The sequence below is a fragment of the Equus caballus genome, chromosome 13 (genome assembly GCF_041296265.1).
Source record: "Equus caballus isolate H_3958 breed thoroughbred chromosome 13, TB-T2T, whole genome shotgun sequence".
NCBI lineage: Eukaryota > Metazoa > Chordata > Mammalia > Perissodactyla > Equidae > Equus > Equus caballus.
The window spans coordinates 2,156,997-2,184,914 of NC_091696.1; the positions used below are offsets into that span (position 1 = coordinate 2,156,997).

The 27,918-nt window shown below is 54.7% G+C and overlaps 1 protein-coding gene and 1 long non-coding RNA gene across 19 annotated transcripts in view; one reads left to right on the forward strand and one right to left on the reverse strand.

Annotated features, from left to right (window-relative positions):
* Positions 1-891: 891 nt before the first annotated feature.
* The window catches only part of IQCE (IQ motif containing E), a 45,647-nt gene continuing 18,620 nt past the window's right edge, over positions 892-27,918 (reverse strand). For 14 of the 18 annotated variants that reach the window (XM_023655173.2, XM_070230685.1, XM_070230679.1 and 11 more), the window contains 15 exons: positions 27,645-27,715; positions 26,464-26,536; positions 26,160-26,209; positions 24,236-24,399; positions 22,627-22,682; positions 21,047-21,246; positions 18,878-18,982; positions 17,420-17,510; positions 13,065-13,232; positions 8,343-8,366; positions 5,837-5,947; positions 5,206-5,327; positions 3,801-3,904; positions 2,656-2,769; positions 892-1,137 (listed from right to left, as the gene is read on the reverse strand). In XM_023655173.2, the coding sequence (XP_023510941.2) occupies positions 1,010-1,137; positions 2,656-2,769; positions 3,801-3,904; positions 5,206-5,327; positions 5,837-5,947; positions 8,343-8,366; positions 13,065-13,232; positions 17,420-17,510; positions 18,878-18,982; positions 21,047-21,246; positions 22,627-22,682; positions 24,236-24,399; positions 26,160-26,209; positions 26,464-26,536; positions 27,645-27,715 (1,581 nt within the window). In that variant the 3' untranslated portion in view covers positions 892-1,009. Of the gene's footprint in view, positions 1,138-2,655; positions 2,770-3,800; positions 3,905-5,205; positions 5,328-5,836; positions 5,948-8,342; positions 8,367-10,878; positions 11,084-13,064; positions 13,233-17,419; positions 17,511-18,877; positions 18,983-21,046; positions 21,247-22,626; positions 22,683-24,235; positions 24,400-26,159; positions 26,210-26,463; positions 26,537-27,644; positions 27,716-27,918 lie in introns of all 18 variants that reach the window. The other 4 variants (XR_011424241.1, XR_011424240.1, XR_011424238.1 and 1 more) reach the window with 3 other exon arrangements.
* LOC111776171 (uncharacterized) lies at positions 16,716-21,904 on the forward strand. Its single transcript, XR_002812117.2, has 3 exons — positions 16,716-17,489; positions 18,934-20,099; positions 20,394-21,904. It is a non-coding gene; the product is annotated as an uncharacterized lncRNA (long non-coding RNA).

A 27,918-nucleotide genomic window follows, 5' to 3' on the forward strand; every position in this document is an offset into this window, starting at 1 on the left:
CGAGGCTCGCTGTCGCCCCAGCGAGGGCTGGTCTCACCACAGACACACGTCCAGGGTTGAGCCACTAGAAGGAACTCCGTGCCCAACACACAGGCCGCGGGCTCTGTCGGGCCCCACCCGCACTCCGCGGAGCTGTGCCTGCAGGGGCCAGGGCTGGGGACTGCCACCCTCTCCTCCCCGGGGGTCACTAAGGCTTGGGGACAGCCTGCCCCGCTGCCGTCTTCAGAAGCAAACTTGCTGCTGCTTCTCTCATCATGTAATTTGGTATTTTTTTAATGCTTAATCTACCCAATGACAAAATTCTACCAGACGCCTTCCTGGGACTGGCAGCTCTTGGGGACAGCGCCCCGGGTGGGTAGGGAAGATGACAGAGGAAAGGCCTGTGTGGTGAGAGGCAGAGCGGGGAGCCTGGGGAACACTAACTCACTTTGGGACCCGGATGTCTTCAGCGACTCGCGAGCTTTTGCAGCGGCTGCATCCGTCCTGGGGGTGGGAGAAGCTGCCCTCCACTGCAGCCTGTCTCATCTCCCCCTCTGCAAAGGCCCGGCGCGGCATGTCTAGCCTGACCTACTGGGCTGAGATGGGAGCAAATTCTGCTTGGAGAAGCTGTGGCCAAGGACGAGGAGGGCAGTGGTGAGGTCAGCGCCAGCCCGGTACACAGCAGCTCTTCCCGGGTCAAGGCCAAAGGCAGGCCCGTAAGTTGCTATAAGAGAAGGTGTCTTTGCAGGGCTCCGGGCGACCCCCGCCCCAGTCTCTGGCAGCTGTGTCTGTCTGCACTGAGAACCCCCATGTGAACTGCAGTGGAGGGAAGGATGTGACACTGGCGCTTCCCAGAGATAAAATAAAGGCAAACGAACCAGAAGAACCAAAGAGAGAAGCTGACGAAGATGCTGTGGTGTTGAGTAGGCACTGCTCTTTTCCTAAAAGATAAATTACTTTCCATTGAGTTCGTATACCCGCTTCGCCCCAACCCCCCCACAGAGCATCACCACCAGGGCAGACCGGGGGCCTAGGGTGGCGGGGCGCTCTTCCTCGTGGGCAGAGATGGAGCCATGACAATCTCGTCCGAGTCGTCGGAGTGGACGTCATCTGGGGGTGGAGGCGCCATGGGCTGCAGCCCGGTGGGAGAGGACTCAGCTGAAAGGAACCAGAGAGGGTCGGTCACACCACTGCTCGGGGCTGGGGCCCGCCTCAGGGCGCCGGTTACGGACACCTTACACTTCACCTCTTTGCTGGCAGGTGAGCCCAAGGTCACAGTCAGAAGGAGTGAGGGACAGGACAGACCTTCAGAATCAACTTCACGCCACGCCAAAGCCACTCTCAGTATTTCCCAGGCAACCACCCCCCCAAGTCTCCCAGCTCAGCTGTGAGCAATCTGGCCATTTCCAAAAAGCATAACACCCGCAAAAGCACGGAGGAAGCTCAGGTCTGCAGCAGGAGTCCCCTGAGAGGCATCCTCGCAGCAGGTCCCGGCAGTCTGGGCCCCGGGCGAGTGTGCAGATGAGGCCGGCAGCCACCTGTGTGTGTAAGAGCCAGCTTCCTTGTGAGAACACGCCGGTGGAGGAGGCAGGGCAGTACCCAGTGACCCGCCCCCATTTACGCTCCTTTCTTCACACAAGTCTACGTTTCTCAAATCCTGTCATCTCTGCTGGGACGGGTGCCACCTACTGACCACCGACACCCTAAATGGCCACCTTGGATGGGGGCCGCGCTGTGGGGAAGGGCAGGGTCACCACCCAGCAGCCTGGCCCCCCCGGCCGCAGGAGAGGGCCTTAGTTTTATTGCTTCAAAAAGATGAAAGTAAAAGAGGAACCAGTGGCTGATTTGAGATAAAATGGGGAGGAAATTACGACTCAACCATGCTATAGAAACTGTAACTGTGTCAGCTTTTTTTCTGTAACTTCCAAGAAAACTAATATTAAAGTGGAAATGAGAAATTTTTAAAAATATCAGTTTTCCAGGTTATTTCAGTTTTCTTTTTCTTTAAAAACCCTTTCACAATCAGATCAAACAAGGGTTTGACTGACACTTTTCACCCAGACCCGTTTCCCCGGGTAAATACAGCCGAAGGCCAGCCTGCGTCCTGCGACAACCCTCCTTAGACAAGGTGATGAAGCGGCTGCTTTAAAGGCACTGACGTGACCAGAAGAGAAAGGGCAGCTCAGACAAACACGCAGCCCTGATCAAAGCGTCTGAAGGGCACCGGACACGGGCTGGGGAAGCCCGCGGGAGATGGGTCTCTGGAGAAGAGTCTGAAGCTTTTGGGGAGCCCAAAGCTTCCAGCACGGCCCCTGGATTTTCAGGTTTTGCGCATCTGCACGTATTTCCTTAAAACCCCAATGCTGCTCATCTTTGTTTGCTGAGCTTTACAGCTGGAGGTTTTGGAGAGAATATCAAAGTTCAAGGTTTGCTAGCTCTGACATGGCCAGAAAAAATGACTGAAGTGGATAGAACGCAGTTTAAATGTGGTGACTTCCAGGTGGGACGTGGTGTAAAACCCTTAGCTAGTGCAGGAGATTCTCTGAGACACAGGCCCCAGCAGGCCAGCCCCTGGACGGGCAGGGGTCTCCAGGCCCAGGGACTCAGCCTTGGGCCTGCCGTGAGCTGAGTGCTGGCTCTGCCCTGGCTGCGGCCCCGCCACGGCCTCCCACTCACCAGAGCAGGGCTGCGGGGCGGCCGGCTCCACTGGCCCCCACGGCCTCGGCGCTTCGTCCTCAGCAGCTGGTCCCTCCACGGTCTCCCCACTGCTCACTTCACTGTCTTCCTGACCTGCAATGACACGCACACTAGAAGCACTCAATCTGCAGAGGGACGGCCGCAGATACGGGCAGGGCTTGTCACGTCCGCCCTTCTTTCGACCCTAACATCTCTCGATTCAGAAAATCTGCTCCTTTTGTACTTCCTCCTTGATAGGAAGCATGTGCCCTGCGTGCGCCTGTCCCTCTCTGCTTCCATCTTCGCGACCTAAGGACTCAGCAAAGGACACGTCTTCACTGGAAACTGCCATGTGAGCTAAGTGTGGCGACAGCATTGACCCTGCGTGCCACATTCGTAAATCCGACCTCAACACTGCCCTTCTCAGGCTAACGACAGTCTCAGCCCTCCGAACACGGCCTCTCGGCTGCTCCTTGGCATTCGGTGACAGTCAAAGCAAGCGGCCGTGGACAAAGCTTCCCAATTACGGCAGAAGGGAGAGAGGATCTGAAGTACGGTCACAGAGTCATAGATTTGGGGGACTGAAAGCAACTTTCGAGTTGTCTCGCCCAATTTTCCACCTCGCACATGAGGAGGCCCAGAGAATGGCAGGGCCCTGCCCGGGGCCCCACGTCAGGAGTCCGGCAGAGTGCGGACCAGGCCTCACAACTGGGGTGTGGCTCCCCTACCAGGTCCAGGGGTTTCTCCACTGACTGCTTCTGGCCTTAATGAAGCAGAAAAGGAAATGCAAGGAAAGTTTTACTTAAAACCAAACAACAGGAGAAACACTGGCCCAAGGGAGGGAAGCCACCCAGCTCCAGTTAGAGCTGAGATTAAAAACCAAAGACACAGACGCCACGAAGCTCCCGGGTGTGGCCTGCAGGTAACGGGAGACACGCCGATGCCCACACTGGACTGTCGGGCTCCAGGGAGTCCCCTGGGGCTTGTCCAGGGCCGAGAGGAACTGTGACAGGGAGGCTTGGCCAGGCGTCTCCCTGCTGAAGGCATGACTTAGTCTGCAGGTGGCCACAGGAGGGACGAGCCCCCATTAACGCTCAGAGGGCCAGCTGCCCCTTGCATCAAAATTCAAAAGGCAGTGAAATTACCGGGAGAAGCTGCAGGGCAGGGTGGAGAGGAGGGTTCGCGGGGTGCGGCCAAGGCAGACCTCCTCCTGGGGGGAGCGGCAGTGGCAGCTCTGTGGCTGGCAGCACTGGAAGAGAGAGGGAAACCAGCTGGCTCTGACTCGACTGGGGCTGACAGCGGCTCACGCATGTGCTGGAGGCAACTCCCCGAGAGAAGCGAGCAGCAGGGCAGCCCGCACCGGCCAAGTGCAGGTCCTCATGGGCTGCAGGAGGGGGCCTCAGGCGTGGGCTGTCAGTCTCCCTGGGGCACCCGGCCTCAGACGCCCTCCTCTCCCCAGCTGTCTCTCAGGGCCCCATCCCCGGGGGATGTGGTCACCAGGCGGGCAGCTCTCCAGCTTCTGGCCAGGACTGACCACACCAGGGAGGGACCCCCGACCTATGCTGAGCCCCAGGCCCATCCCAGGTCACAGGGAATCAGGACCTGAGATTTTGACTCGGTCTGGCTCTCCTTTTGCAGGAGAAATTGCAGACTTAAAAGTGACAGTTGGCTGTGGTTTTCTGCCATGTAGACTGAGAAACAGAGAGGTCTGTGGTGAGAGAGCAGAACGAGCCTAGTGGGGAGGGAGGGGAATGCCTGGGTCTCCAAGCAGCTGGCCCCTGTGCTGGCCCACACCTGGCGGGAGCGGCCCTGCCCTGTGCCCGGAGGGGCGTTCTCTGAGTCTCACTGTAAATTCCTCTCCATCCAATGGGTTTTTGTTTTTTGGTTTTTGTGTGAGGAAGATCCTCCCTGAGCTAACATCTGTGCCAGGCTTCCTCTATTCTGTATGTGGGATCCCTCCACAGCATGGCTGATGAGTGGGGTAGGTCCACGCCCAGGATCCAGACCCGCGAACCCCGGGCCACCGAGGCAGAGCGCGGGGAATTTCAACCACTCGGCCACGGGGCCGGCCCTGGGTTCTGAGTTTTTGAAACTAGAAGAGCCCTGACCAACCCCTGGCAGATTTAGCAGGAAGGGCGCTAATTAGAACAAGTGTGTGCTGCTGTAGGAGGGCTCTGGCAATAGCCACGTCTTCCTGAACACTGGGATCGCACCACATTTTTCTGTAAAAAGGAGCAATGCATAAAGACAAGCCAGCAGCTTGTTTCCAGGACCTCGCGGAATCCAACCCTGTCTGTTTTCTCCCAGTGTGAGGAAACAGTTCCACACAGGCTGCTTCCTGCAGACAGACCTCGTGGCCCGCCCGACCTGCACGGAGCGGCAGTTTTTCACAGGTGTAACTTTTGCTCTGACAATGTGCCAAGGTCCTGGCCCCCACAGCCATCGCCTGGGCGCTACGGGCTGCGCTCTGGATGGGCAGCCTCCTGCGTGGTGTGTGTCCAGCACTGCCCTGTGACACAGGGCAGAGGTGGGCCTGCCAGTCGGACTCACCTGAGCCTAGCCTGTGCCAGGTGTGCCCGGAAAACAGACTGGATGACGGTAATGGCCTCCTCTTGCCCTGGGTCACCCTCGGCCTCGACGACGGGGCTCGCAGAGCAGGGTAAGGGAGAGTTCTGTGGTATAATGACAGCGAGGGAGAGACCTGTGAGAACCTCTGGCCCCTTCCAGGGTGTGGCAGGGGCCACGCCTGGACTTCAGAGCCGAGAACAGCATGGTTCCCTCTCAGATCACTCCTAGCTATATACTCAGCCGTTTCCTGACGGAAGGCTCTTAATCCTTAGACTCTGGACATTCTTAGGATGAACGTCTGTCATTCTCAGAGGAGGGGCTGACACAGAAAGCTCGTATCTTTCTGAGACTTTTCAGCTGACGTCCTCACTGCAAGATGGGCATGCTCCCTGATGTCCCAGCACCTCCACGCAATGTGGCCCCTGAAGCTACAGCCCCCAAAGGCTTGGCCTGAACGTGCCACGGGATGGAGAGGAAGGCACGCCCCCAGGACAAGGTGTGCACGAAGACTGAGGGAGGCCCGTGCCCGCCCCGGTTGATGAAGTGAGAGCAGAGGCGATGGGGAGGGCGCTACGGGAGCTCTGGGTCTGCGTCCGGCCCCTTTGAGGATTACCTGGCTGGGGAGGCTCGGCACGCTGGGAGATTCTGAACCACACGCTTTGCTCGACAGCAGCTTCGCCCGCGCTAGGTGTCCCCTGAAAGCCGCCTGGAGCACAGTAGCCGCCTAGCAGGGAAAGAGAGAGAAGCGAGCGTTCACTGCCTGGAGGATGGCAGGTCCAGAAGGGAGATTCCAGGGGACGAGCTCTACGAGCAGAGAAAACGACGTCCTGTGCCACCATAACCACAGAGCATCTAACAGAGCCCTCTCTCTCACCTCCTACAGCGACAGAAACCAACCCTCTTGGGGGAAAAAGGCACAGACGCTCGATCCGCAGTAAACTGAGTCTTGGAATACAAACGAATCCTCTAAGTGCTATTAAGTTTAGCTGCTAATATTAGTCCATGATTTACACAGTCGTTTGAATTAATGTTGGGAGAGTTTATTCCACTTCGTGTACTTTCCATGTACATCGTCTAAAGTCAAGCAGGGGAGCGTGATCTCAAACTGTCGCGGAGGAATTATTGATCCTGTGCCCTTAATCTTAATTGCCCTTCTTGAGAAGCGCGCGGACGCTCTGTGAGTTCTGGACTCGCGGGCGGCACTTTGCCAGGGCCCTGCCTCTGGCCCTGGTCACAGATAGCAGCTCTCTTAACGTTTGCGGAGAAGGACACGCACGCACACTGAGTCTTGATATGGGGGCATTTAGAGGTCCAGACGCATCCAGAATCACAGTCACGTCTTCGTTTTTTCTTGAAGGTGAGGTGACGGGAACATCATGAACATGGGGTTAAGAACAAGCACAGCGAAGACGCGAGAGCACCAGTTCTCGAGGGCACCTCACCCCCCAGCGCAGTGACTAGCTGCCAAGCCAGAAGGTGCACAACGCTCGCGGGACAGTAGAGCCGCTCCACCAGCTGGAGGGGGATGGCCGCTGACAGTACTCCAACCGAAGCCTGGCAGAGGGGGCAGCGTCCTTCGTGCCGCACACTGCCCACACTCACACCTGCCCCCACAGCGGCCCTGTGCAGCAAGTCCTTCACCATCGTGACTTGAGACAAGGGAGGCGAGGACTAGGGAGGGGTCTCAGGAGGGGGAAGGCAGATCATGGCTGACAGCACGTGCTGGTGGTCCATAAACACGCCGTGCAGCCCCCTGAGGAGGCCCAAGTTCGTCCATTCGCTCACTCACTAAATGTTTACTGAACACCTGCCACCCGCCAGGACATTCTAGGAACCGCGGATGGAACAGCAAAAGGACAGAGCTGGCCCCTGCCGCCAGGGACGTACGTTCTGATGGGAGAGACGAGTAATTAAAAAAATGCAAAGGAAAATATCAGGAAGAGCTAAATGCTACGAAGAAAATAAAGTGGGACATGGGCTGGGGAGTGAAGGGTGGTACGGGGCATTCAGAGAAGGAGTTTCTGAGGAGGACCCGTTCCAGCAGAGACCTGAGTACAGCAAGGGGCAGATACCAAACATCTGGAGGGAGAGAGTCTGGGCAGAGGTAGGAACAGCCCCGACGCTTCCGGGTGTGCAGAGGGGCCTCCGGACGGAGCGTGGCTGCCGCGGCTTTAGGCTTTGGGCTTTGTTCCCAGTGTGAGAGGAAGTCACCCTGGTGGCCGTGTAGGGAACAGGCCGCGGGAGGGAGGAGAAGCAAGAGGACCGGCGAGGAGGTTACTGCAGTAGTCTGGGCGGCTCCCGGCTGCACTGCTCCAAATGCCACGAGCTCTCTGCCGTTTACAACTCGTCCTGCTGTGCACTCTGACTCCACTTCCAGGCTCACTCCCACGTGCTTCCCGAGCAAGCCGTGCTCTTCTGCACGCCCAGGACTCTACTTTCTGCCGAGAGTGCCCTTTCTCTCCCTTCCCAGTCCAGTGAGTTCCTACTCATTCTCAAGGCCCAGCTCGAACATCAGCCCCTGTGGGGACTTCCTAGGCCTTCACAAGCAGAGCAGGACCAGCAGCTCCACAGTGCCAGGGACAAGGTCCAAACCACCCCTTCCACACTGAAGTGTGATTGTTTACTTTTTTTTTTTTGCTGAGGAAGATTAGCCCTAAGCTAATATCTATTGCCAATTTTCCTCCAATTTATATGTGGGTCACTGCCACAGCACAGCTGACAAGTGGTGTAGGTCCACATACAGGATCAAAACCTGCGAACCTGGGCCATTGAATCAGAGCGTGCCAAACTTAACCACTCGGCCACAGGCTGGCCCCTGTTTACTCTTTACCTTAATATCTCTCTCTGTCCGAGGGCCCACCAGGTTGCTTCACATAGAACTGATGATCAGTAAGTGTGTTGAAAGAATGAATGAATGATTGAATGAATTTTGAAAGTGTGAAATTACCCAAATATTTATTTGATGTTAATATGTCTTATGTATTTTAAAGTTAATGTTGGGGTCTGGTCTGATTTCATGAAAAGAAGTACCTCATGAAGCTTCTTGAAATATCTGCACAGTCATTTCACTCCAGAGTAAAAATACATAATTTGAAATTGGTGAAATAAACCTTGCTTACCTCATCCAGAGCAGCCTTTTTTTTCTGAAATAAAGAGATAAATTAAGAATTAACGTGAGGATGAATTTTCTGCAATACAGCAGTCATTCGTTGATCCTGCCCTGCCACAGTGAACAGGGGTGGAAAGCGGAGTTGGGGTCCCAGGACACTCCTCACCAAGAGCCCCCTCCCCACCGCCCACAGCCCAGGAGGCTCCGCGCCCCCGTCTCCTCCAGTCCTGGCTAAGCTGAGCGAGCCAGATGCATCTGCAACAGCAAGGAAGCAGGCAGCCATCACTGGATGGCAAACGTCCTCAGGGGGAAGCCCAGTTAGAGATGAGGGCGTGTCGGTGTGGTCTGCGCAGCAGAGAAGTAACTCAGGAGGACCAAGTCTGATGAGAAAGCCCCTCCTCCCACTCAGAGCTGTCCTGACACGGTGTCTCTGTGGATGAACACAGAATGGCTGGACACTGCCTGCTGGCGATGTTACAAAGGGGACCTTGCTCAGGGGTCTGGGTCACTGGCTCCCAAATCTGACCAGTCATCAGTCACCCGGGGACTTGAGTCAGCTGCACCCGAGAGATGCTGAATCAGAGTCATCGCAGATGTGCCCCAAGAATCTGTATTTTTAAAAAATCTTTTACTAACTTTACTGTCACTAACATCTGTGCCAGTCTTCCTCTACTTTGTATGTGGGATGCCACCACAGTGTGGCTTGAGCGGTGTGTAGGTCTGTGCCTGGGATCTGAACCTGCGAACTCCGGGCCACCGAAGTGGGTCATGCAAACTTGCCCACTACACCACAGGCCGGCCCCCAGAATCCGTATTTTCATAGATGTAAGCAAAGCCCAAGAATGTACATGTGCACTGAGTGGCTCACGACCACCACTAGATGGCATGCACATCAGCCAGCTGATTTTCAGAATTAACCAGAGAGCATGGCCCAAAGCTGTCGTGGGGAAAGGATCTGTCCCTTGAGGGATTAAGGAAAAAGAGAGTACAAGGACCAGCAGGGTGTAAGAAAGAAGCAAAAGAAATATAGGTTTAAGGAAAGTGGCAACGAAGATTGTGGGAAAGACAGTCTGAGACAGCCGATGGGGTGGGCTGGGGAAGGGAAAGTCCAACCGTGGAGCCTGAAGAGTAGAGAAGAGCAGTGACTCGAGAAAGATGGAGACGACGGAACGCTGTCACTCAGAGAAGCGGCTTTCTGAATCACAGCGCGCAGGGCACTCGCCCACTGAAGGGCTGCTGGCAAGGGCAGCTCGCAGCTCAGGCCCAGCTTCAGCCGTGCCGTGGAAAGACTCTAACAGCCCGAGAGCTCCCAGAGAGGTTGGTCTTCCTCCTCGTGGTTCCAGGCATCTTCCTTGACCCCGGCCATGTGGAGACCAACAAGACCCCAGACTAAAGCCCAAGGATCCTGATCTCTAATCAAGCCGCCTTTCAAACGCTTTACTCTCAGCTCTCTTACTAGACGTATGTGTATTTGACTGTTTCGAGTTCTGCAAAGGCAGAATCCTGAAATAAACTTAGAAAGGACTCAGTTCACAAGAGCCAAGGCGTCAGCTCCTGAGGGGAGAGTAGCGGAAGCCAGCGGGGGAGCCCTGATGACCCGATGGGGAGCAGCGGCCAGCGTGGGGCTCTCCCGGCACGTGCTCTATGCGTTATCTTCGTGATTAAGCAGAGGACTGATGGGAAGAGAAGGCAGAGGAGAAAGAAGGGCACAAGCAGATAAGTTGCTTCTCCAAAACCACTGCTCAGGAAGGGCGGATGCCAGCTCTGGGGTGAGGATGGCACAGGGGAGGCGACAGCTCGTGCCAGAACATGGGGGCACGCCAACCAGGAGCCAGACCCAAGGGTGGCCAAATTCGGGACCAGATGAACACGAGAAAGAATAATGATTGCACTTAACTTTAAAAGAGTGCATAGGCAACAAATGTGAAGCCCACAGTAATACTCCCACCCCTCACACAGACAGAGGGAGAAGCTCACCTGCCCCCACGGGAGTGACCGCTAGAACAGTCCTTACTCTGAAATCATGCTTCCTTGGTACTGGAAGGTAAACAACTAAGTATTTACCTGTCTCGTTAGGAGGACCTGGAGTTTATGCCCAGCTGAACAGCCGAGAAAGAAGAGTGCCAACTATTGAGTGCAGGGATGGAATTTGAACAAAGTCAACCTGCCACAATCATCTGGGATGGCCAACTGAGGAGAGATGAGTAAAGGACGCTAATGCCATTAGGTGAAAGTGGTGGGGACCATTCACAGAGGGCTGGACTCACACTCTGGAGATTACTGGTTAGTTACCGAGGGACAGTGTCTCTCTACAGTGGCCAGAGCTGGCAGCCACGACAGGAACCAGTGACCAGAACCAGAGACACAGACGCAGGACGACCTGGTCTTTCTCACGTCTTGAAGTGAGGTCACATACAGGGTGTCACCCATGAGATATTCTTGCCAAAGACGCTGAACCTGATCAGGCCTGTAGCCCTAATTGCCCCCTTACAGGAAATAAAGGGGACAGAGGAACAAGTTAAAGGACACCACGAGCAAACACTCACAGCCAGGATGCGGGACGTTCCGTAGGACGCTGGCCTGCACTCTTCAAAAGGTGTCTTTTCAAAGAAAAGACTGTGGAGGACTGAAGTAAACCACACGAAGGAGCCTTACAACCGAATACGATGCCTTGACTGGATCTGAGTCAAAATCCAACCTGGGACGGAGCCTGGCCTGACAAAGACGGCTGCAAATGGCATCTTGGGACATCTGCAGGAATTTGAAAGGGACAGTAGACGATACTATGAAGTTATTAAACTTCCTGGGTGCGATAACAGTATCGTGGTTAAGTAGGAGAACACCCTGATTCTTAGAAGACAGGCACTGAAGCTCCATAGTGTCTAAAACCCACTTTCAAGTGGTTCTGGAAAAACTGCTATGTATAGAGAAGAAATATGGCTAAATGTTAACAGTCGTTGACTCGAGGTGGTGGGCAAGAATTAGTATAGCATATTGTTGAATAGACTAGACTCTTTCAACTTTTCTCTAAGTTTTGTAAGTTTTCATAACAAAAGTTGAGAAGAAGCAACGATAAAGAAATTCCACTGGCAACCTCGGGAGCTAAGACCTTACAACACTCGGTCAGCAGAGAACAGCTTTGGCTCGTCTGTTCAGCCGGGGAAAACAGGCCTGTGCTGGGTTCCACAAAACTAGCAGCTCTTGCAGGGCACTCCGCTCCTCTGAGGAGCCCACTGTCCTTGAAGGACTGAAAGTCAGTGAGCCACCCCAGGAGCTGAGGAAAGGAACCCCAGGGGCCCGCCTGGTGACCTAGTGGCTGAGTCCCCATGCTCTGCTTCAGCAGCCTGGGCTTCACGGGTTCAGAGCCTGGGCGCCGACCTACATGCTGCTCGTCAAGCCACGCTGTGGTGGCATCCCACATAAAACAGAGGAAGACTGGCACAGACGTGAGCTCAGGGACAATCATCCTGGCCAAAAAAAGAAACGAAGAAAGAAAGGAACTCTATTCCTCCCGCCACAAGAGAACACTGGGAACATCCCCTGGGCTCCTGGCCTGTTACCTCACTTCACCTCGCCCCCCAGCTTGTTACTCCACTTCCTCCCTGGGATCCTCACCCATTACCACACTTTCCCCCAGGGTTCCTCACCAGTCACCCCACTTCCCCCGGGGCTCCTCATCTGTCACCCCACTTCATCCACCAGGCTCCTCCTCCGTTACCCCACTTCATCCCCTGGGCATCTGTCACCCACTTCCTGCCCGGGCTCCTCCTCCATCACCCCACTTCCCCCCGGGCTCCTCCTCCATCACCCCACTCCCGCCTGGGCTCCTCCTCCATCACCCCACTTCCCCCTCAGGCTCCTCCTCCATCACCCCACTTCCCCCTCAGGCTCCTCCTCCATCACCCCACTTCCCCCCCAGGCTCCTCCTCCATCACCCCACTTCCCCAGCCAGGCTCCTCCTCCATCACCCAACTTCCCCCCCAGGCTCCTCCTTCGTGACCCCACTTCCCCACTGGCTCCTCCTCCATCACCCCACTCCCCCCCGGGGCTCCTCATCCCTCACCCCACTTCCCCCAGCACAAGGAACCTGGTGCTGTCGCAGCTCCTCCGTCTCCTGGGTCTGAGACGCGCATGCCCACTTCGGTGGACAGCCTTCCTGTCCCGTGACATGCAGCTGCTGTCCTCTGAGGAGCAGCCCATCAAGGCAGGTTTTGAAATTCCTAATAACATAGACTGCACCCCGGCTGGTTGCTCCCACGGAGCCCCTGACTAGGGGCTGCTGCTGGGTGTGAATTTGCACAGAGGATTCGGCAATCAATCTGCTTATGCTTGGGGTGGGCAGGGTGTTCCCAGGGCACGGTCGGGCCACACCCTGTCACTGTACCTGGGACCCAGCGCCTGGCTGCTGTGTGACAGGTCAGTGATCTATCTAACGAAGGCTTCTGGACAACCCACTGCCTTTCTCTGTCTGCAAATGGAACAGCTCCTCCTTCAAGGACAGCTGGAAGGGGAAACTTCCTCTCCTTCCCAGTGGGACCCAGCCTCCCTCACTGCTCTGCCTCCCCTCGCCCCAGGTGACATGACTTCCACTGTGTCTACTTGGGCCTACACTTTCCCACATGTCAGCTGTGCAGCACGGAGCCCGCATGTCAAAGCGGCTCCCGCAGGTGGAGAAGGCCTCCGTGCACCCGTGCTGGTGGAGCGGGCAGCAGGCTCTGCTCAGGACCCTCACCTTGTGTCTGTACACCTTCCAGCGGGCCTGCAGGAGCCGGGCAGCGGTGTCTCTCCTCCCCTCGGAGCCAGGGGAGCGGGCCCGGGAGCCCTCCCCACTCGCCTGGGGCTCGGCGTCCTGCTGAGCGGGGCTGCTGGCTAGACGGGAAGGTTGGGGCTCTTCTTGGCTCTGCGGGAATTCGAGGCAGGAAGGAAGGCTGAGTCGGGCAGGGCAGATGGCTGTCAGGCAAGGGCAGGACACCACCGCCTGACTCGGGCTACACTTATCAGACTCGACCTCTCACTGAGGGGACAGAGTGAACCCACACGCTTCAGCACGCCACATGACAGAAACTCGAGAAGCAACACACAAGCCAGGCCACAGAGCCACACGGGGGTCTTCAGGTGCCGTCCGAGGCCATCTGGCAGCACTGTCCTGCAGGGTCGAAGAGGCAGCTCGCCCAAGGGTCTGTCGCACCCTTCCTAAGCTCAGAACCATCGGTACATTACTGCAAGAATCATCTGCCCTCTGGGGGGCCTTTTTTAGTCTAACACTGTGTCACCAAAACAGGACTTCTGAGATTAAAGGCAATAGATTTTTAACTTGGTTTTTAAGGTAGAAAGAAGCGAGAATTCCTATTGTGACCATCAAAATAACACTGATTTCTACCACGTAAGGGGCCAAATTTATTATCTACAAGGGTACCTCTCAATAAAAATCAAAATATTTGACTATTTTTCTCAGAAATTCAAGCTCGGTGGAGGCACAGGGCTGGAGAAACCCCTCACGGAGAGACAGGCATCTGATAAAAATCCTCCCCTGGTGAGCTCTATCACAGGCTATCACAGGCCCAGGACACCCAGCCTAGGTGGTCCGCCCACCGACGAGGCCATGGTGTCCCCGAGCCGGCCGTCGTCATCGCCAATCCCGTCAGGCTGCTCACAGCGCTACTTCCCACCAAGGTTCCCGTGGCTCAGCCTCGACGTCCCGGCTCTGTTAGCCTGAGGAGGGCCTGTCTCCTTCCCCAATCCTAACACATCTCCAGACCTGCCCCACTGGGGAGAGACAGTCTGTCCCCACATGCCAGTGTGAGCAAAACAGGTAAAATCAGTCTCTGAGAAGACAAAGGAACGTTTACTCCAACCGATCGAGGCACACAGCTGAAAGAACTTCACATGTTGAGATACACACGCATTCCTGGAAGCAACTGTTGAAAACGACTCAGATCACCGCACTGAAACCTACAACTAAGGGCTCACAGCCGCTTGCTGAGAGCCGCCCCCATCAGAACAGGAGTCTTCCTAATTCGTCCCTTTTTACTTTTTCTTTAAAATGGAAATGCTCTTCATGCAGCAAAAACTCAGAGCTAATAATGCTTCTTACAAAAAATTCAGACAGTACTAAGAGAAAGTAAAAAAGCACTCGTGATCCACCCCCCCACAGAAACAGCCATATTTTGGTAATCCTTCCAGACATTTTTCTACGTATGTTTCTTCCTAATAAAGGTGATTAACGCTATGAACTTCTTTGGGGCAAGAGGGATTTGTTTTGTCAAGCCATTTGTCACAGGCCTCTCTCCCAGGCAGTCAGTGGAGGTCCATTCTACCCTCTGCAGCAACTGCAGACGCTCCACAGACGAGCCGTGCCACCACGCACGCCTGGGTCTCCCCTCACGGGCCCAGTGCAGCCGTGGGCAAGGCCGCAGTGACCGCCCGCGGACTGAGAGCCTGCGCAGTCACGGCTTCCTTCCTCCGGCCCGCCCTGAATGAATGGCAGGAACCTTGGGATCCAAGATTGGTCCCTGTCATCTACTGCACACATAATCTCAAGGTTGTATAAGATGAGAAAATAAACACCTAGTGTAACTTTGACACCAAGCAAACCTCCTCGGGCTGCCCTCAGGAGGAAGGGAGGGCTGACCGAGGACGCACTTCTGGAAGAAAGGACTCCTCAGGCTCTCTCTGACACGCCTCTCTGCCTGGCACTGAGTTAGCGGAGGACCCACGTCCCAGACGCCTGAAATGAACAGAGAAAGCGGCAAACTCTGCGGGAAACGTGCTCGACGCAAGGAGGGGACCCCGCAGCATCGCACCAGGCCCTTCCAAGCGGTCAGTGAGCGTGACCGGATGGGACAGGCACCTACACCTGGGTCATTTCCTGACTCAATTTGTGCCCAGTTAGTGCAGCAGGAGGAAATCAGTGCTAAGACGACCTCTTCTGCCTCCAAATCAACATGCTGATAAGACAATGGGACACACTTGTTTTCCTTCCGTTTTGAGGGTCTGCAGAAAACCTGACAGGCCAAAAAGAGGGAGGAGTCTTCGAGAACCAGATGAATTCCATACACAAAGCCAGTATTTCCAGTCCTGTTGGATGTGCAAGATATTTTTTCTCCCTAAGGGATATAGGACTTTGAGTAGAAAGCTTTAAATATCAGCAGAAACACCTGCATGTTCTTACGTCGGGTTCCTCCCAGGGGTCGGGACAACCTGAGGTAGATGCGTCACAGCCGGTGCCCCATGAGCGCCCCACTGGGAAGGCAGACTCTGCACGCCCAAAAGGGACGTGGTGGCTAGAGAAGACACACAAGCACAGCCCTGCCACAGGACATGCCCGTGCTGTCAGCGGGGCAAGGACCATGCCCTGGCGTCGCACCCACCTGGGGCAGACCGCAGGCATTCTGGTAAGCAGGGGGGTCCTGAAAAGTGACCATCACGCAGACACTGGGACAGTGACTCTGCAGGACTCAGGACATTAACCAAAGCACTGGACAAACCGCCACGGAAATGCAGCCACACAGATGACACAAAAAGTTACTGTACTGAACAGCAAAAGCAGTCTCCGAGGGGACTGAGATGGACTCACACTGTCCAATCCTCACGCCTGGCCAGCAGGACACGCGAGATCAGGGCCACTGTACAATGCCCGGGGGCACCAGCTACCATGCACCATGAAAACCGCCTTTCTTCTGCCTACTCGGTAGTGCTGTGGTTTGTCTCAACTTGTAATTACAGATGTGCTCCTCAGCTCCTCCAAATTCCCTAACTTTTAGCTCCTCTCTTCTCCCCGCTGGTACTAGAGCTGAAGGACACGTGGTGTCACGCTAAAAGAACTGGCCTTAAAATTAAGACTCCAGCTAAACAAGCCCACCTTGGAAGAGGGAAGCCAATCCAGAGTCTAAAAACAAAACTCTTTTATTTTCGACCATCAGCAGATACCTCAGCTGTGCGGCCTGACAAGGCCCCTCCTCCTGGTCGCCAACAGCAGCCTCTTCAGGCCACTTGCTACAGTAAGACGCAGCAGAAACAGTACGTTGCTTTCTGAAGCCACACAGCTTGTTGGCTAAAACGTGTGCTGGGTAAAGACCCGCCATCCTGGTGGATTCCCCAGGTGCGACTCCAATCTTTTTCGAGCAGAAAGAGGGTCACAGAAAAGGGACCGCAGCGAGGCTGCTGCATAGACTCCCCCACCTCCAACAGGCGCTCGTTGCAGACACACCGCACACCAAGCTGGTTTTACCTATCATACATCCACGCATAGGCTCCTCGTGGAGCAAACTGCAGCCACGGGGTTTTAATACTTCTGTTACTTGTTTTTCGTGTTAGCAGATATCAGACTTTATCTGCCATCTGAAGACTCCATTAACTGGAAAAAAGGATTAGTGAGGAGGTACATTCTAGCTATCAGAATTCCAAGTGCAGGTAGCACTGGGCCAGTGGGGACCTCCAGGGAGGTGCCAGGGGAACCCCTCACGGCCACAAAGACCACCTTCATGTCCATATAAATGGAGGGAGCGAGGGGACAGGGACAGGAGCACAGTCGGCCTAGACTTGCCTCTCAGCTGCCCAAGGTCCTGCAGAGGGAAGGGGCCGTTTCATTCCACGCCGAAACCCGTGCCACGCCCAGGAAGGAGCAGAGGGCACGAGATGCGCCTGGCCACGCCAAGTACCACCCGCCAGGCCTGTGTCAGTGTCGCATTCCCCCAGCACACAGGGCGGGCACAGGAGGTCCTCACTGAGTGCTCGTGCCGTCCCTTCCCCCCAAGGCCCTCTCGAACTCCTCCTCACCTCCTAACGGACAGCCCCCGTGGGGTAAACTTTTTGTATATTTGAAGTTTTGCGAAGATCTTCACTCACCAGTTTAAATATCCAAGATGTGAATACTAGTTCCAAAAGTCAGTTAACTGACAATCGATGCGCCCAGAACTCTGGGATTCAAAACACACAATTCACAGAAACCGACTGTGATGATCAAAGGAAACCAGACCGTGAGTGCCGGGGTCTGGAAAAACCCTGGGTATGTAAACCGTCAGCGCCAGCACGGCTTGGCTGCGCAGCCACCATGCCTGAACGGGAGGCGGAAAACACCCACCATACCTCAGGAGTGACTTCCGGGACGTCGTCTTTCTCTTCTTTCTTGAGTTCTACCAGCTCTTGAAACTTCTTGGTAAGTGTCTGAATTTCCTCTCTAAAGTGGGAAGGGAAAAGATGACCCCTGACTGGTCATCACACTGTGAGACGTCCACATGCGACAGCAGGGAGGGCAGCCTGCAGAGGCGGCAGGGACACCTCGCCCAGAGCACTGTGGGGTACACCACCCACTGCACCTGGGCATGGCCCCAGGGACCCCGCTGCAGGACAGCGCTGTCTCCGCTCGCCTCGTTGGCCTGGAGCTCCCCAAGGGCAGGGACTCGGGGTTCCCAGGGCCAAGCGCCACTCCGGCCCCTGGTAAGAACCGAAAATATACTGAGTGCCTGAATGACGAGCAGTGAGGTCTCATTTGGGGTTTTCAACAAGCAATGTGAATGGAAGGAAACACAACTTATGTCCTTGCTACAGATTTTAAAGGCAAAGTAGAAAGAATTCTTCACTGTGTACCTGCCTTTCTGACTTACCTTAATTCCAGCCTTCTGACAAAACCTAGTCACACTTTTCCTGAAAATAACATTCATTTCAGTAATCTGTGTCTTACTAATTATGCTGAGTGCTAAATATTTCTGCTCAGATTTCTAATCTACTATTTTGGGCATTTTTTAAATGGAGATGAAATTCATATAACATAAAATTCACTATTCTAAAGTCAACAAGTAGTTTTTAGTATATCCACAATGTCGTGCAACCATCAATACTACCTAATTCCAGAATATTTCTATCACCCCAAAAAGAAGCCCCATACCTGTCAGTCACTCCCCATTTCCCCTCCCCTAGCCCGTGGCAGCCACTCGTCTTTCTGTCTCTATGGGTTTGTCTGCGCTGGACATTTCAGTACCACACGATAGGAGGCCTTTGCCGTTGGCTTCCTCCACTGAGCATAAGGTTTCCGAGGTCCATCTGTGTTGTAGCGTCAGACCCTCATTCCTTTGTATGGATACACTTAGCTGTTTTATCTATTCCTCAGCTGATGGACGTTTGGGTGGTTTCCACTTTTTGGCTATTGTGAAGGGATGACGTTGAGTGCGGGAGGCAACCATCCCGAGGAGGGAACTGACAGCTGGGCTGAGTCTGGAGCAGAGGTGTGGAACCAGGGTGCAGGCTGAGATCGCCCACAGTGGACACGGCTGGGGTGGAGGATGCACACGGAGGAGTTGGCCGTAACGCCAGAGAGACAAACACTGGCCTCATTATGAAGAACCTTTCCCCAGAGTTTGGATTTTGACTCAGAAGGAAACAAAAAGGCACTGAAAGATCTCAGCAAGAGGAGTGCCTTAGTCAGGCTGGAGTGCTGTAAAGACCACTCCAGAGGCTGCTGAGAACGGAGGGGAGGGTAGCAGGGGCGGCAGGAAGAGCGTGGGACTGCGCGTGTCCCCTAAACACTCTGACTCTCGGTTCACTCACCTCAAAGCCTCCTCTCTTTCTCTTCTCTCCTTCTCACCTTCCTTCATGTTTCCCAGCTCCTTCTGTAAGTCAGCCTTTGTCTGCAGCAGCTGCTTCACTTCCAACCTGAGCATACAGAACCAGAGACATTTCAAGTGCATTAAACAAAAGATCACAGTTACGCCGAGCGCCACACAGCAGGAGGAGCTTTCAGAGAAACAACGCAGTCCAACATCCTCGCTTATGACGGTGGACAGACGACAGGAGCAGAGGACAAGGAAAGGCACTTCTTGTAACTACACAGAACCAAGCACAGACCCGCGAGTCCCGACGCCCAGGCGGGCCTTCCTTCAGGTGTTTACTGAGCCCCTGCTGGGGGCCAGCGACTGTCCGGGGCCGGGAAATTGGAGGTGTGCCTGAGCTGAGGCCTGGATGGATGGCAGCGCGGGGTAGGGGTGGGGGTGACCCGGGTGACACGTGGCCAAGGACGTGGCTTTAAAACGAGACCTCTGCCTGCATCTCAGTCCCACTGCTTACTGTGTGGTGACCTAACGTTTCAAGGTCCTGTTAATCTCCATGTGAAGGAGATAAAACCCTGCGTTTAGCAGGGTCCCTGTCACCTAGTCAGGGCTCAATAAATGGAAACTATCACCATGCCATGTGATAGCTTGAGAGATAATCACAGACCTTACTTACTCTTCAAAATGACTAGCCTAATTTTTAAAATTCTTCATGAAATACTAGTTTTTACAAGAATCTACCAATTCATGTAGATGCTGTAGTAGACTTTGACTGGAGGTGAAAGAACGGTGGAGTGTGAGGGGATTTGCCTTCTGCTATAAACAGAAGGCAGCAGAACTGAGGAGGCCAGGAGTCAGCTGGTGAGGCCTTCTCAGACCCACACCACCCTGAGCTACCAGGGGGTCTCAGCTGCAGACTCAGACTCAGATCTGGGCCCGCCTGAGGCTCTGCCTCTCTAACCAGCTCCCAGGTGGGCGGGGCCTGAGGCTCTGCCTCTCTAACCAGCTCCCAGGTGGGCGGGGCCTGAGGCTCTGCCTCTCTAACCAGCTCCCAGGTGGGCGGGGCCTGAGGCTCTGCCTCTCTAACCAGCTCCCAGGTGGGCGGGGCCTGAGGCTCTGCCTCTCTAACCAGCTCCCAGGTGGGCGGGGCCTGAGGCTCTGCCTCTCTAACCAGCTCCCAGGTGGGCGGGGCCTGAGGCTCTGCCTCTCTAACCAGCTCCCAGGTGGGCGGGGCCTGAGGCTCTGCCTCTCTAACCAGCTCCCAGGTGGGCGGGGCCTGAGGCTCTGCCTCTCTAACCAGCTCCCAGGTGGGCGGGGTCTGAGGCTCTGCCTCTCTAACCAGCTCCCAGGTGGGCGGGGTCTGAGGCTCTGCCTCTCTAACCAGCTCCCAGGTGGGCGGGGCCTGAGGCTCTGCCTCTCTAACCAGCTCCCAGGTGGGCGGGGTCTGAGGCTCTGCCTCTCTAACCAGCTCCCAGGTGGGCAGGGCCTGAGGCTCTGCCTCTCTAACCAGCTCCCAGGTGATGCTGAGGCTGCTGGCTTCCCAGGCCACACTCTGAGTAGCAAGTCTGAGAGAGAAACACCACCTCAGGAATGCATGGGTTTAGCTTACTCATGACAGGACTGCGACTAGAGAAGCCACAAATAAACAGTGAGGGAAGGAGACAGGTGCATTCGAAGTGGGCTACAGATCAAGACACTGGAGAACAAACAGTGGATAAGCAAATTCTTGCGGCTTAGCTTTTCATTCTTAGAGCCACACTGAATACTTCACAGCATTTATGTCTTATTTGATATACAGATGGAACGTCATAAGCATATTACTGAATCTTTAAACCACTCTGCATAAGATCTAATTGATGGCCTATTTTACACAAATCAATGAAAGTCCATTCTTCTCTAAAAAAGAATTTGGAAATCCCTCTGGAATTCAACATAAAGAGATTTAAATGGCAGCCCCCTACACTCTTTTAATTACATAATATGGCCAATTAATGTCTCCTTTTTACCACTAAAGCTGCCTTTATTTCAGAAGCAAAATATAAGAAGTCTTAGAATCATATAAAAATACTTGCAATCACTACTCTGAGCTGAGCATCTTTCTCCAGTTCACACTAGCGACAGTACACGTCAACAGAAAGCAGCCCCTCAGGAGACGCCTCAGCCCACGTACTCTTTCTCCTGCAGCTGGCTTTGCAGGGCGTTCCGCTCGCCCTTCAGACTTTTCACGGCCCCCCGGAGACGCTCGCCCTCCTCGTGGCGGTCGGATCGCGGCTGCCTGTGCACGGTGGAGCTGGACGAAGAGTCAGCCGGGAAGCCTGCCTGGACCACTTCCGAAGCGGGAGACTTTGGGCTTTCCATCAAACTTATTTTCTGGGGGCAACATAGGCATCTGTTAGATGTTATTTCTTACTTCACCTTCTGTTTATGGAACCCAGAAAAGAGACGCTGACCAACAGGAAACTCATCTCAGGCAAGGGGATGGGAAAGGCTCTGTGTGACCTGAGAAACCTGGGGACGATTCTCCTGCCTCAGGGTTCTGCGGGCAGTGGAGGAGCGCCCTACCCAGCACACTTCTCTTGCACTTGAGCAGGAGAGCGCAGACCCCAGCTGGGGCAGGACGTGGCAGGGCCACTAACAACCCTGAGAGCAAAGGGCGTGCGGGGAGGAGACGTCATAAACTACTTTACTTCTTGCTCACGGACCCTATTATTTCCCCAGAATTTCTGGAATTTTCACCCTATGCTTTCGGTCTTATATGACAAGCCAGCTGGCTGGCTAGGAGACACCAAGCACCCTCAGATTCCCACGGGGACTGGAAAAGCACTGCCCCACAGGGCATCTGGACCACCTCTGGAGGCCTTTCTCTCCTAACGGGCTTTTTGCTTAAAATATCCACAATTTAGATAAACTTTCTGCTTTGTACCTATGTGAAATTAATTTTTAAAAAATGTCTCCACTGGTTATTTTCAATTACGCTGAATTTGTCAGACAGCGTTAATTAATAATATCCCACATTTTAAAACCTGTAGATGTTGCTCTATATTTGAGTATTTTTGGTATTAACTTTAAGATGGGCTACATGGGAATTGATGAATATGACTTAACAAGAGTTAAAAAAATTAAGAGAAATAAATAATTTGGTTTACTGGTTAAAAAAAAAAAAAAGTCCCCTCCAGGTTCACTCTGCTCAGTCGAACGACGTGACAGCCCCAACTTTTCACCATCTACTCAGCAGGAGTCGACACCTCCACCCACCTTCAGCAGAAGCAGACTGACTACCCGTTTCAAATTCACACGGGGCAGGTGAGGAAATGGGAATGCCCCAACTTTGCGGTTGGCGAAGTGTGGACAAGCAGAGTTTTGGAGAGAAGAGTCTGGTAAGTGACTGTAAACAGCCCACGGGTGTGCGTCCGGCTGGATTTCTGAAAGGCTCTATGGTCCCTCTACATTGGCATCCACCCACAGCTACACGCGGAAGTCCGACGCTGCGTCGTGCGACGGCTTTGCCGTCAGTGACACGAGGGACGGCAGGCCGTGACTCTCAGCTCGTCTGCACGGCGAGGCGCCTCCCTTGCCAGCTGTGCTGTGCACCGTCTGGCAGCCGGGCACGCTCCCACATTCAGTGCTACCTCCCTCAGTCCTACGAGCAAAGCCCCTTGTTTCTGTCCCCACTTTCTAAGTCTCCAGCTACTCCTGAAGCGTGGGCAGGTCCCGAATGAGGGAGGTGACGCTGAGAGGCGTGTGACTCACTTTTTCCAGCTCCGAGATCCGTCGAAGCAGCCGGGGCTTACTCCACTCCATGTAACCTAGTGGAAGCAACGGGATTTTAAGACACGCTGTACAACCACCTCCACAGAGCCCCCAGCCTGGACCACCAGCCTGAGAGCCTCCCCTTCGCAGGCTGGCACAGCCCATGGAGCCACAGCAAAGCCGGAAAACCACGCCTGGCAGGCTCCTGTGATCTGGGAGCCTCTCGCAGTGAAGGAGCCTCAGTTCCCTGCCTCTGCGGAGCCGTCAACACGAGTGGTCTCTGGAGGCCTCAGTGTGACATGCTGTCCAGATTCTACCCCGGGTGGGCTTGGCCCCACCAGCCCATTAAGATGGTTCTTCTCAAGGTCGCCCATGACCTCACCCTGCCGACTCTAAAGCTTACTCCGAGTCTTCATCCTCCTGAACGGCAGCACACCCGCCCTGCTCCTTCCGTCCCAAGCTCCCCTCGCCGGGCTATCAGGCCCCACGTGCCCCTGGCTGTACTGGCCGCCTCGCTGGCCACTCCTGTCACCTCCTAGCCCCTTGGTCCCCTCTTTGGCTCTTCTCTGCTCACTCCCGAGGTGATGTGAATCTCACCTGGGTCACGTGTTCACTGCTGCCCACGAGGGGCCTCTGCCCTGACTTATTGATACGTCCAGCCTCCCCCTGACATCTGTGACCCACCACAGACTTGCCCTGGCCCCTCTCCCCACACCGGTCCCTGCAGCTGCTCAGATAAAGACCTTGGAGCCTGTCTCCTCCCTTTTCTCACAGGCGACACCTGATCTCCAAGACGCACCTGGAACCTCTCACCACTGTGGGACCACTTGGTCCCGGCCACCAGCAGCTCCTCGAGGCCACCACAAAAGCTTTCGTCTTCCAGGCCCCTTTGCTACACAGTCCACTGGGCACAGAAGCAAGGTCTCCAAGAACAAGGCAGACGCTTCTCACCTTTGCTCAAACCCCTGGTTCTGGAGTGGCCTTCAAGGCCCTACACTCCATCTGGCCCACCGCTTCTCTGTCTTCATTGCTGCCACTCTCCACTGCTTCCCTACGCTGGGCACAGGGGCCACCTTGCTGGTCCTCAAACATGCCGGGCACACATGGGGCCTGGAGTGCCCTTCCCCCGGCCATCAGCACAGCTGTCCCTCAGCTCTCTCAGACTGTGCGCGGCTGTCACTGTCTCGGTGGGGCCTTCCCTGAAGACCCACTCACAGGTGCATGCCACCGCCCTGAGCTGCTGCCTCCTGCCCTCCTTTAACTGGCTCCATAGCACTCATTCCCACCTGACCCACACTGGACCCGCTGGCTTCTCCTCGCCCTCCCTGCGATGGTGTCACCTCCACGAGGGAGGCTGCACACTCTCCTCCACTGCTCTGTCTCCAGCACCCAGAGCAGAGTGGCACGCAGCAGGTGCTCACTACGCTTCCGGCAGCGTTGCCCAGCGGGCTGTACCCGCGGCTGTGGCCAACGCAACAGGGCCCTGGGGGTTGGGAGGAAGGAAGGGCCACGATCCCCCATGGCCGCTACCCCACGTCTTCCCTCCAAGAACAAGAGACGCCACCTCTCTCCTAGTGTCTCCCTCCTTGGGTGGCTCTCGGGCAGATACCCTTTGTCTTGGAGATGGTGGGGGAGCTGCTCAGCACGCGGTCCAGGTCCTCCTTCAGGCTCTGGTTCTCCTCCGTGAGCTCCTGGACGCTCCGGGACAAGCTCAGGAGGGCGCTGCTCATCTTCTTCTGCCTTTTCAGGCTGATTTTCTTCTCCACTGGAGGCCTAGGGACAACAAAACCAAGCGGCTAAGGTTTGGGGCTCTAAACTGGCTTCACAAACGTCTTCAGTGAGGAGTGGGCACATGAGGGCCTGGGGCGCCTGTCCATGGCTCAGAGTGGTTTCTGTAGGTGAATATTTGCAGTTGAATAGGGAACACGAACTTTGAACCCCAAATAAGCAAAGTGTTATCCCCCAAAACAGAACTCCATTCTTCTCGTTAGTAAACCTGCATAACAAAATATTGTATTCACTTACCAGTAATATATTTTAAATTCTATCACTAAGAAATCTAAGGAAATTTATTTTCTCTCTTGTTACATAAGTACCTATATAATAGTTTTGATTTTGTCTCTCATCCCACACAGTCTAAGATAGTTGATCCTCATTATTCACTGATTCCATATTTGCAAATTCACCTACTTGCTAAAGTGAACCTGTAACCTCCTAATCAACACGTGTGGCACTCTCCTGGTCACTCGTGAATGTGGGCAGAGTGGCAAAGAACTGGAGTCGCCTGCTGGGCACATTCCCGGCTGAGGCTGACAATGCACCGCTCCGGCTTCTAATTCCAGCTACTGCACTGTCAACAAGTGTCGTTTTCACCATCTATTTAGTGCATGCTTTTCACGTTTTTGTGATTTTGGTGATTTTGCTGTTTAAAGTGGCCCCCAAACATATGTACAGTGACAGACAAAAACTAGACTATTGGTGGTGAGCACGATGCAGTCTATATGGAAGCTGACATATGAGAATGTACACCTGAAATTATACAGGGTTATAAGCCAATATGACCTCAATAAAATAAGTAAAAAAATAAGTAAATAAAACGGCGCTCCCGCATGGTGCTGGAGCGCGGGCTGGAGCTCCTGAGTGTGAGAAGGCTGGGACGGGCCTCACGGAGAAAACACGCGTGTCAGACGAGCCTCTCTCAGGCCTGAGTCACAGCGCTGTGGGTGCGAGTCCAATGTCAATGAGTTAACAACATAAACCTCACAAGGTGTGTTTAACAGAAACACACGTACAAAGGTTATGTATTGACCGCTGACGAGAATGTGGTGGCCAGAGGCTCATGGGAACCTGACCCCGGACCCCCAGGCGCAGCGCTTCAGTATTTGCCAATTCAGGGCTCGCAGAGACTTTAAGGACACCACTGCTGCGAATAACGAGAACGGACCATAATTACTACCGGCCCTTTACAGGAAAAATTTGCCAACGCACTTGAAACTACCGAGGGAAGGGGCAAAAAGGGCAGACCAGGCCCGGCAGAGTGTAAACACTCGACAAACGTCAGGAATCTACTGCAGACCAGCTACGCGCCCAAATCCATGGAAAGGGGTCGCTCCTTCCATGGTGTGTTGAAAGCCTGAGATGGTTCAGGAAGGGGTCAGGGGAATCTACGCCATAAGGAAACCATGATGTCTCTCCTCAGAAACTGACTTGGCAGAATGAGCTTGTCCTTGGTATTAAACGTCCTCCGAGAAGGAAGACCTGCTTTGAAACCAGCGTTTTCTAACCCTAAGCTGGGGCTGTTAGGCAGTGTGAACGCTTCAAGCACAAGCACTGAGCGTGCCGGGGGCAGTCAGCACACCTGTGACACCCCAGCCAGACACGTGGCCACTCCCCCATCAAGGACACAGGCGCGGGCCGGTGCTGCTCGAGCTGAGGGCACCGGACGCGGCCTCCAGGGAGTGACTGTGCTGCCTCTAGAGCAGCTGAACACGAGGACAACCCAGGGGACAGGGCTCCCAAAGGAGAAACCGTACTTTCTTCCCGTAGGTTCAGAAGTTGCCAACAGAGTCTGGAGACGGTGAATCTGCAGGTAACAAATGGAAACGCATTAAAATACAAAGTGAGCAGGCAGACCCTCCTCTGACAAAACTGTAACCAGACTCCCGATTTCTGCCCAGTGGAGGGAAGCAAGCACTCAGTGGCTGTGATGCACGTGCAGGGGAAGACGAAACAGGAGGGCAGCGTGCCCACAGCGCAGCCGGGCCGTGGCCCAGGTCAGCAGCTGCCCCTAGCCACACCCTCCAACCCCGCGGCCCCCACTGGGCAGACAGCACACACCTCCTCGTAATACGTCTCCATGGCAATCCTCATCTCTTCCAAGTTAGTGGTCTTTATATCAGTCTGCAGTTTGCTAAAAACCCAAGTTCAGAGTTAACATGGCATGCCAGCGTTCCCGGGGGCGGAACAAGGGTAAGAGTGTTTCTAGACCATCAGAGGAAGGGCTTTGCAGGAGAACCGCGCTGGGCAGGGAAGCCTGAGTCGGCGCTCGGCTGGTTGGGGGCCTTGCACAGGACTCGTTCCGGGCCTGACAAGGGAATTCCTCACACCACAGGGCGTCCTCCATGTTGGACCAGCTACCTTCCAGGGTGAGGTGACAGGCTCCCTACAGACATGCTTTACTAAATAAGAGGCTGCCCTTAAAAAACTGGGGTAATCGTGAAGAAAGACCTCAGGGGCAGAGAGGACAGGCCATCTTCGGGGGTAGGTGAGAAGGACGGTTTTACAAAGGAAAGAGTCATTTTCTCCCCTTGTCCTGTTCTCATGGTTAACAGACTTTAGGTACACAGCTCTAGCAGAGAAATGAAAGTAAAGGACAGAGTTCGGGATTCTGAAAGAAGAAATCAGCAAATAAAAACTGTTTAAATCGACAATTTCAGCAAGAAGCAAAGGAGGGGGGCACTTTGTATAAAGAGGAGATGTGGGGCAACAGAAAGCAGAACCTCAGATTTCCTTAAACTCCATCACAGCTAGGAAAGACCCTCCCTCTGCACTAAAGCGACAGGAAAGAGATCTGTGCGGCCGCATCAAAGCCAACCCAGGAGCGCGCAGGGCGGAGAAGAGCTGGGGACAGGTCGGGGCACCCGGGCAGTATCGAGACCCACACACGTCCTACCAGAGGAAAAAGGAATCCACAGAGGACTAAGGGCAGAAAGCATTTCTTAAACGTCACCGGAACAGGAAAGGCCAAAGGAAAATTCCGTTCCTTAGTGACATCGGGAAGAGGCGGCTAATATTTACTTTCGTTTTTTTGGTAGGAAGATGAAGCTGGGACTAGGGACGTGGAACAGAGGACGGCGGTGGGAACTAACGCCGTGGTCTGAGAAAACAGAGCAGATACTGATACTGAAATCACAGGCAGGACGAGGGGCGCGCGTGTCAGCGCGGCCAACTGAGGTGGGCGAGGCCTAGGCGCCCCCTGGAGCCCACGGCCCACAGCCAGCCCCCCAACGTCTCCATACTTGATAGCATTGTCCTTCTCCTTGCACTGCTGCTCCAGCTTGAGAATCCTCTGCTTTAGCCCATTAACGACCTGCCAAGAGAACACCACCACTTCAGGTTGACCGTTTCCACGTCTGCGGCCTTCCTCGCCCTCCGGAGACTCAGACTGTCCCGTCCCCAGGCTGGGTGAGGTGCCCCCTACCAGCTGATCTGGCAGCCCCCGCATGTCATCCCATCGGAGCGCTCTTGTCCTTAACACCCCCCCCCGCCCCCCCATTTAAGGGCTGGCTTCTC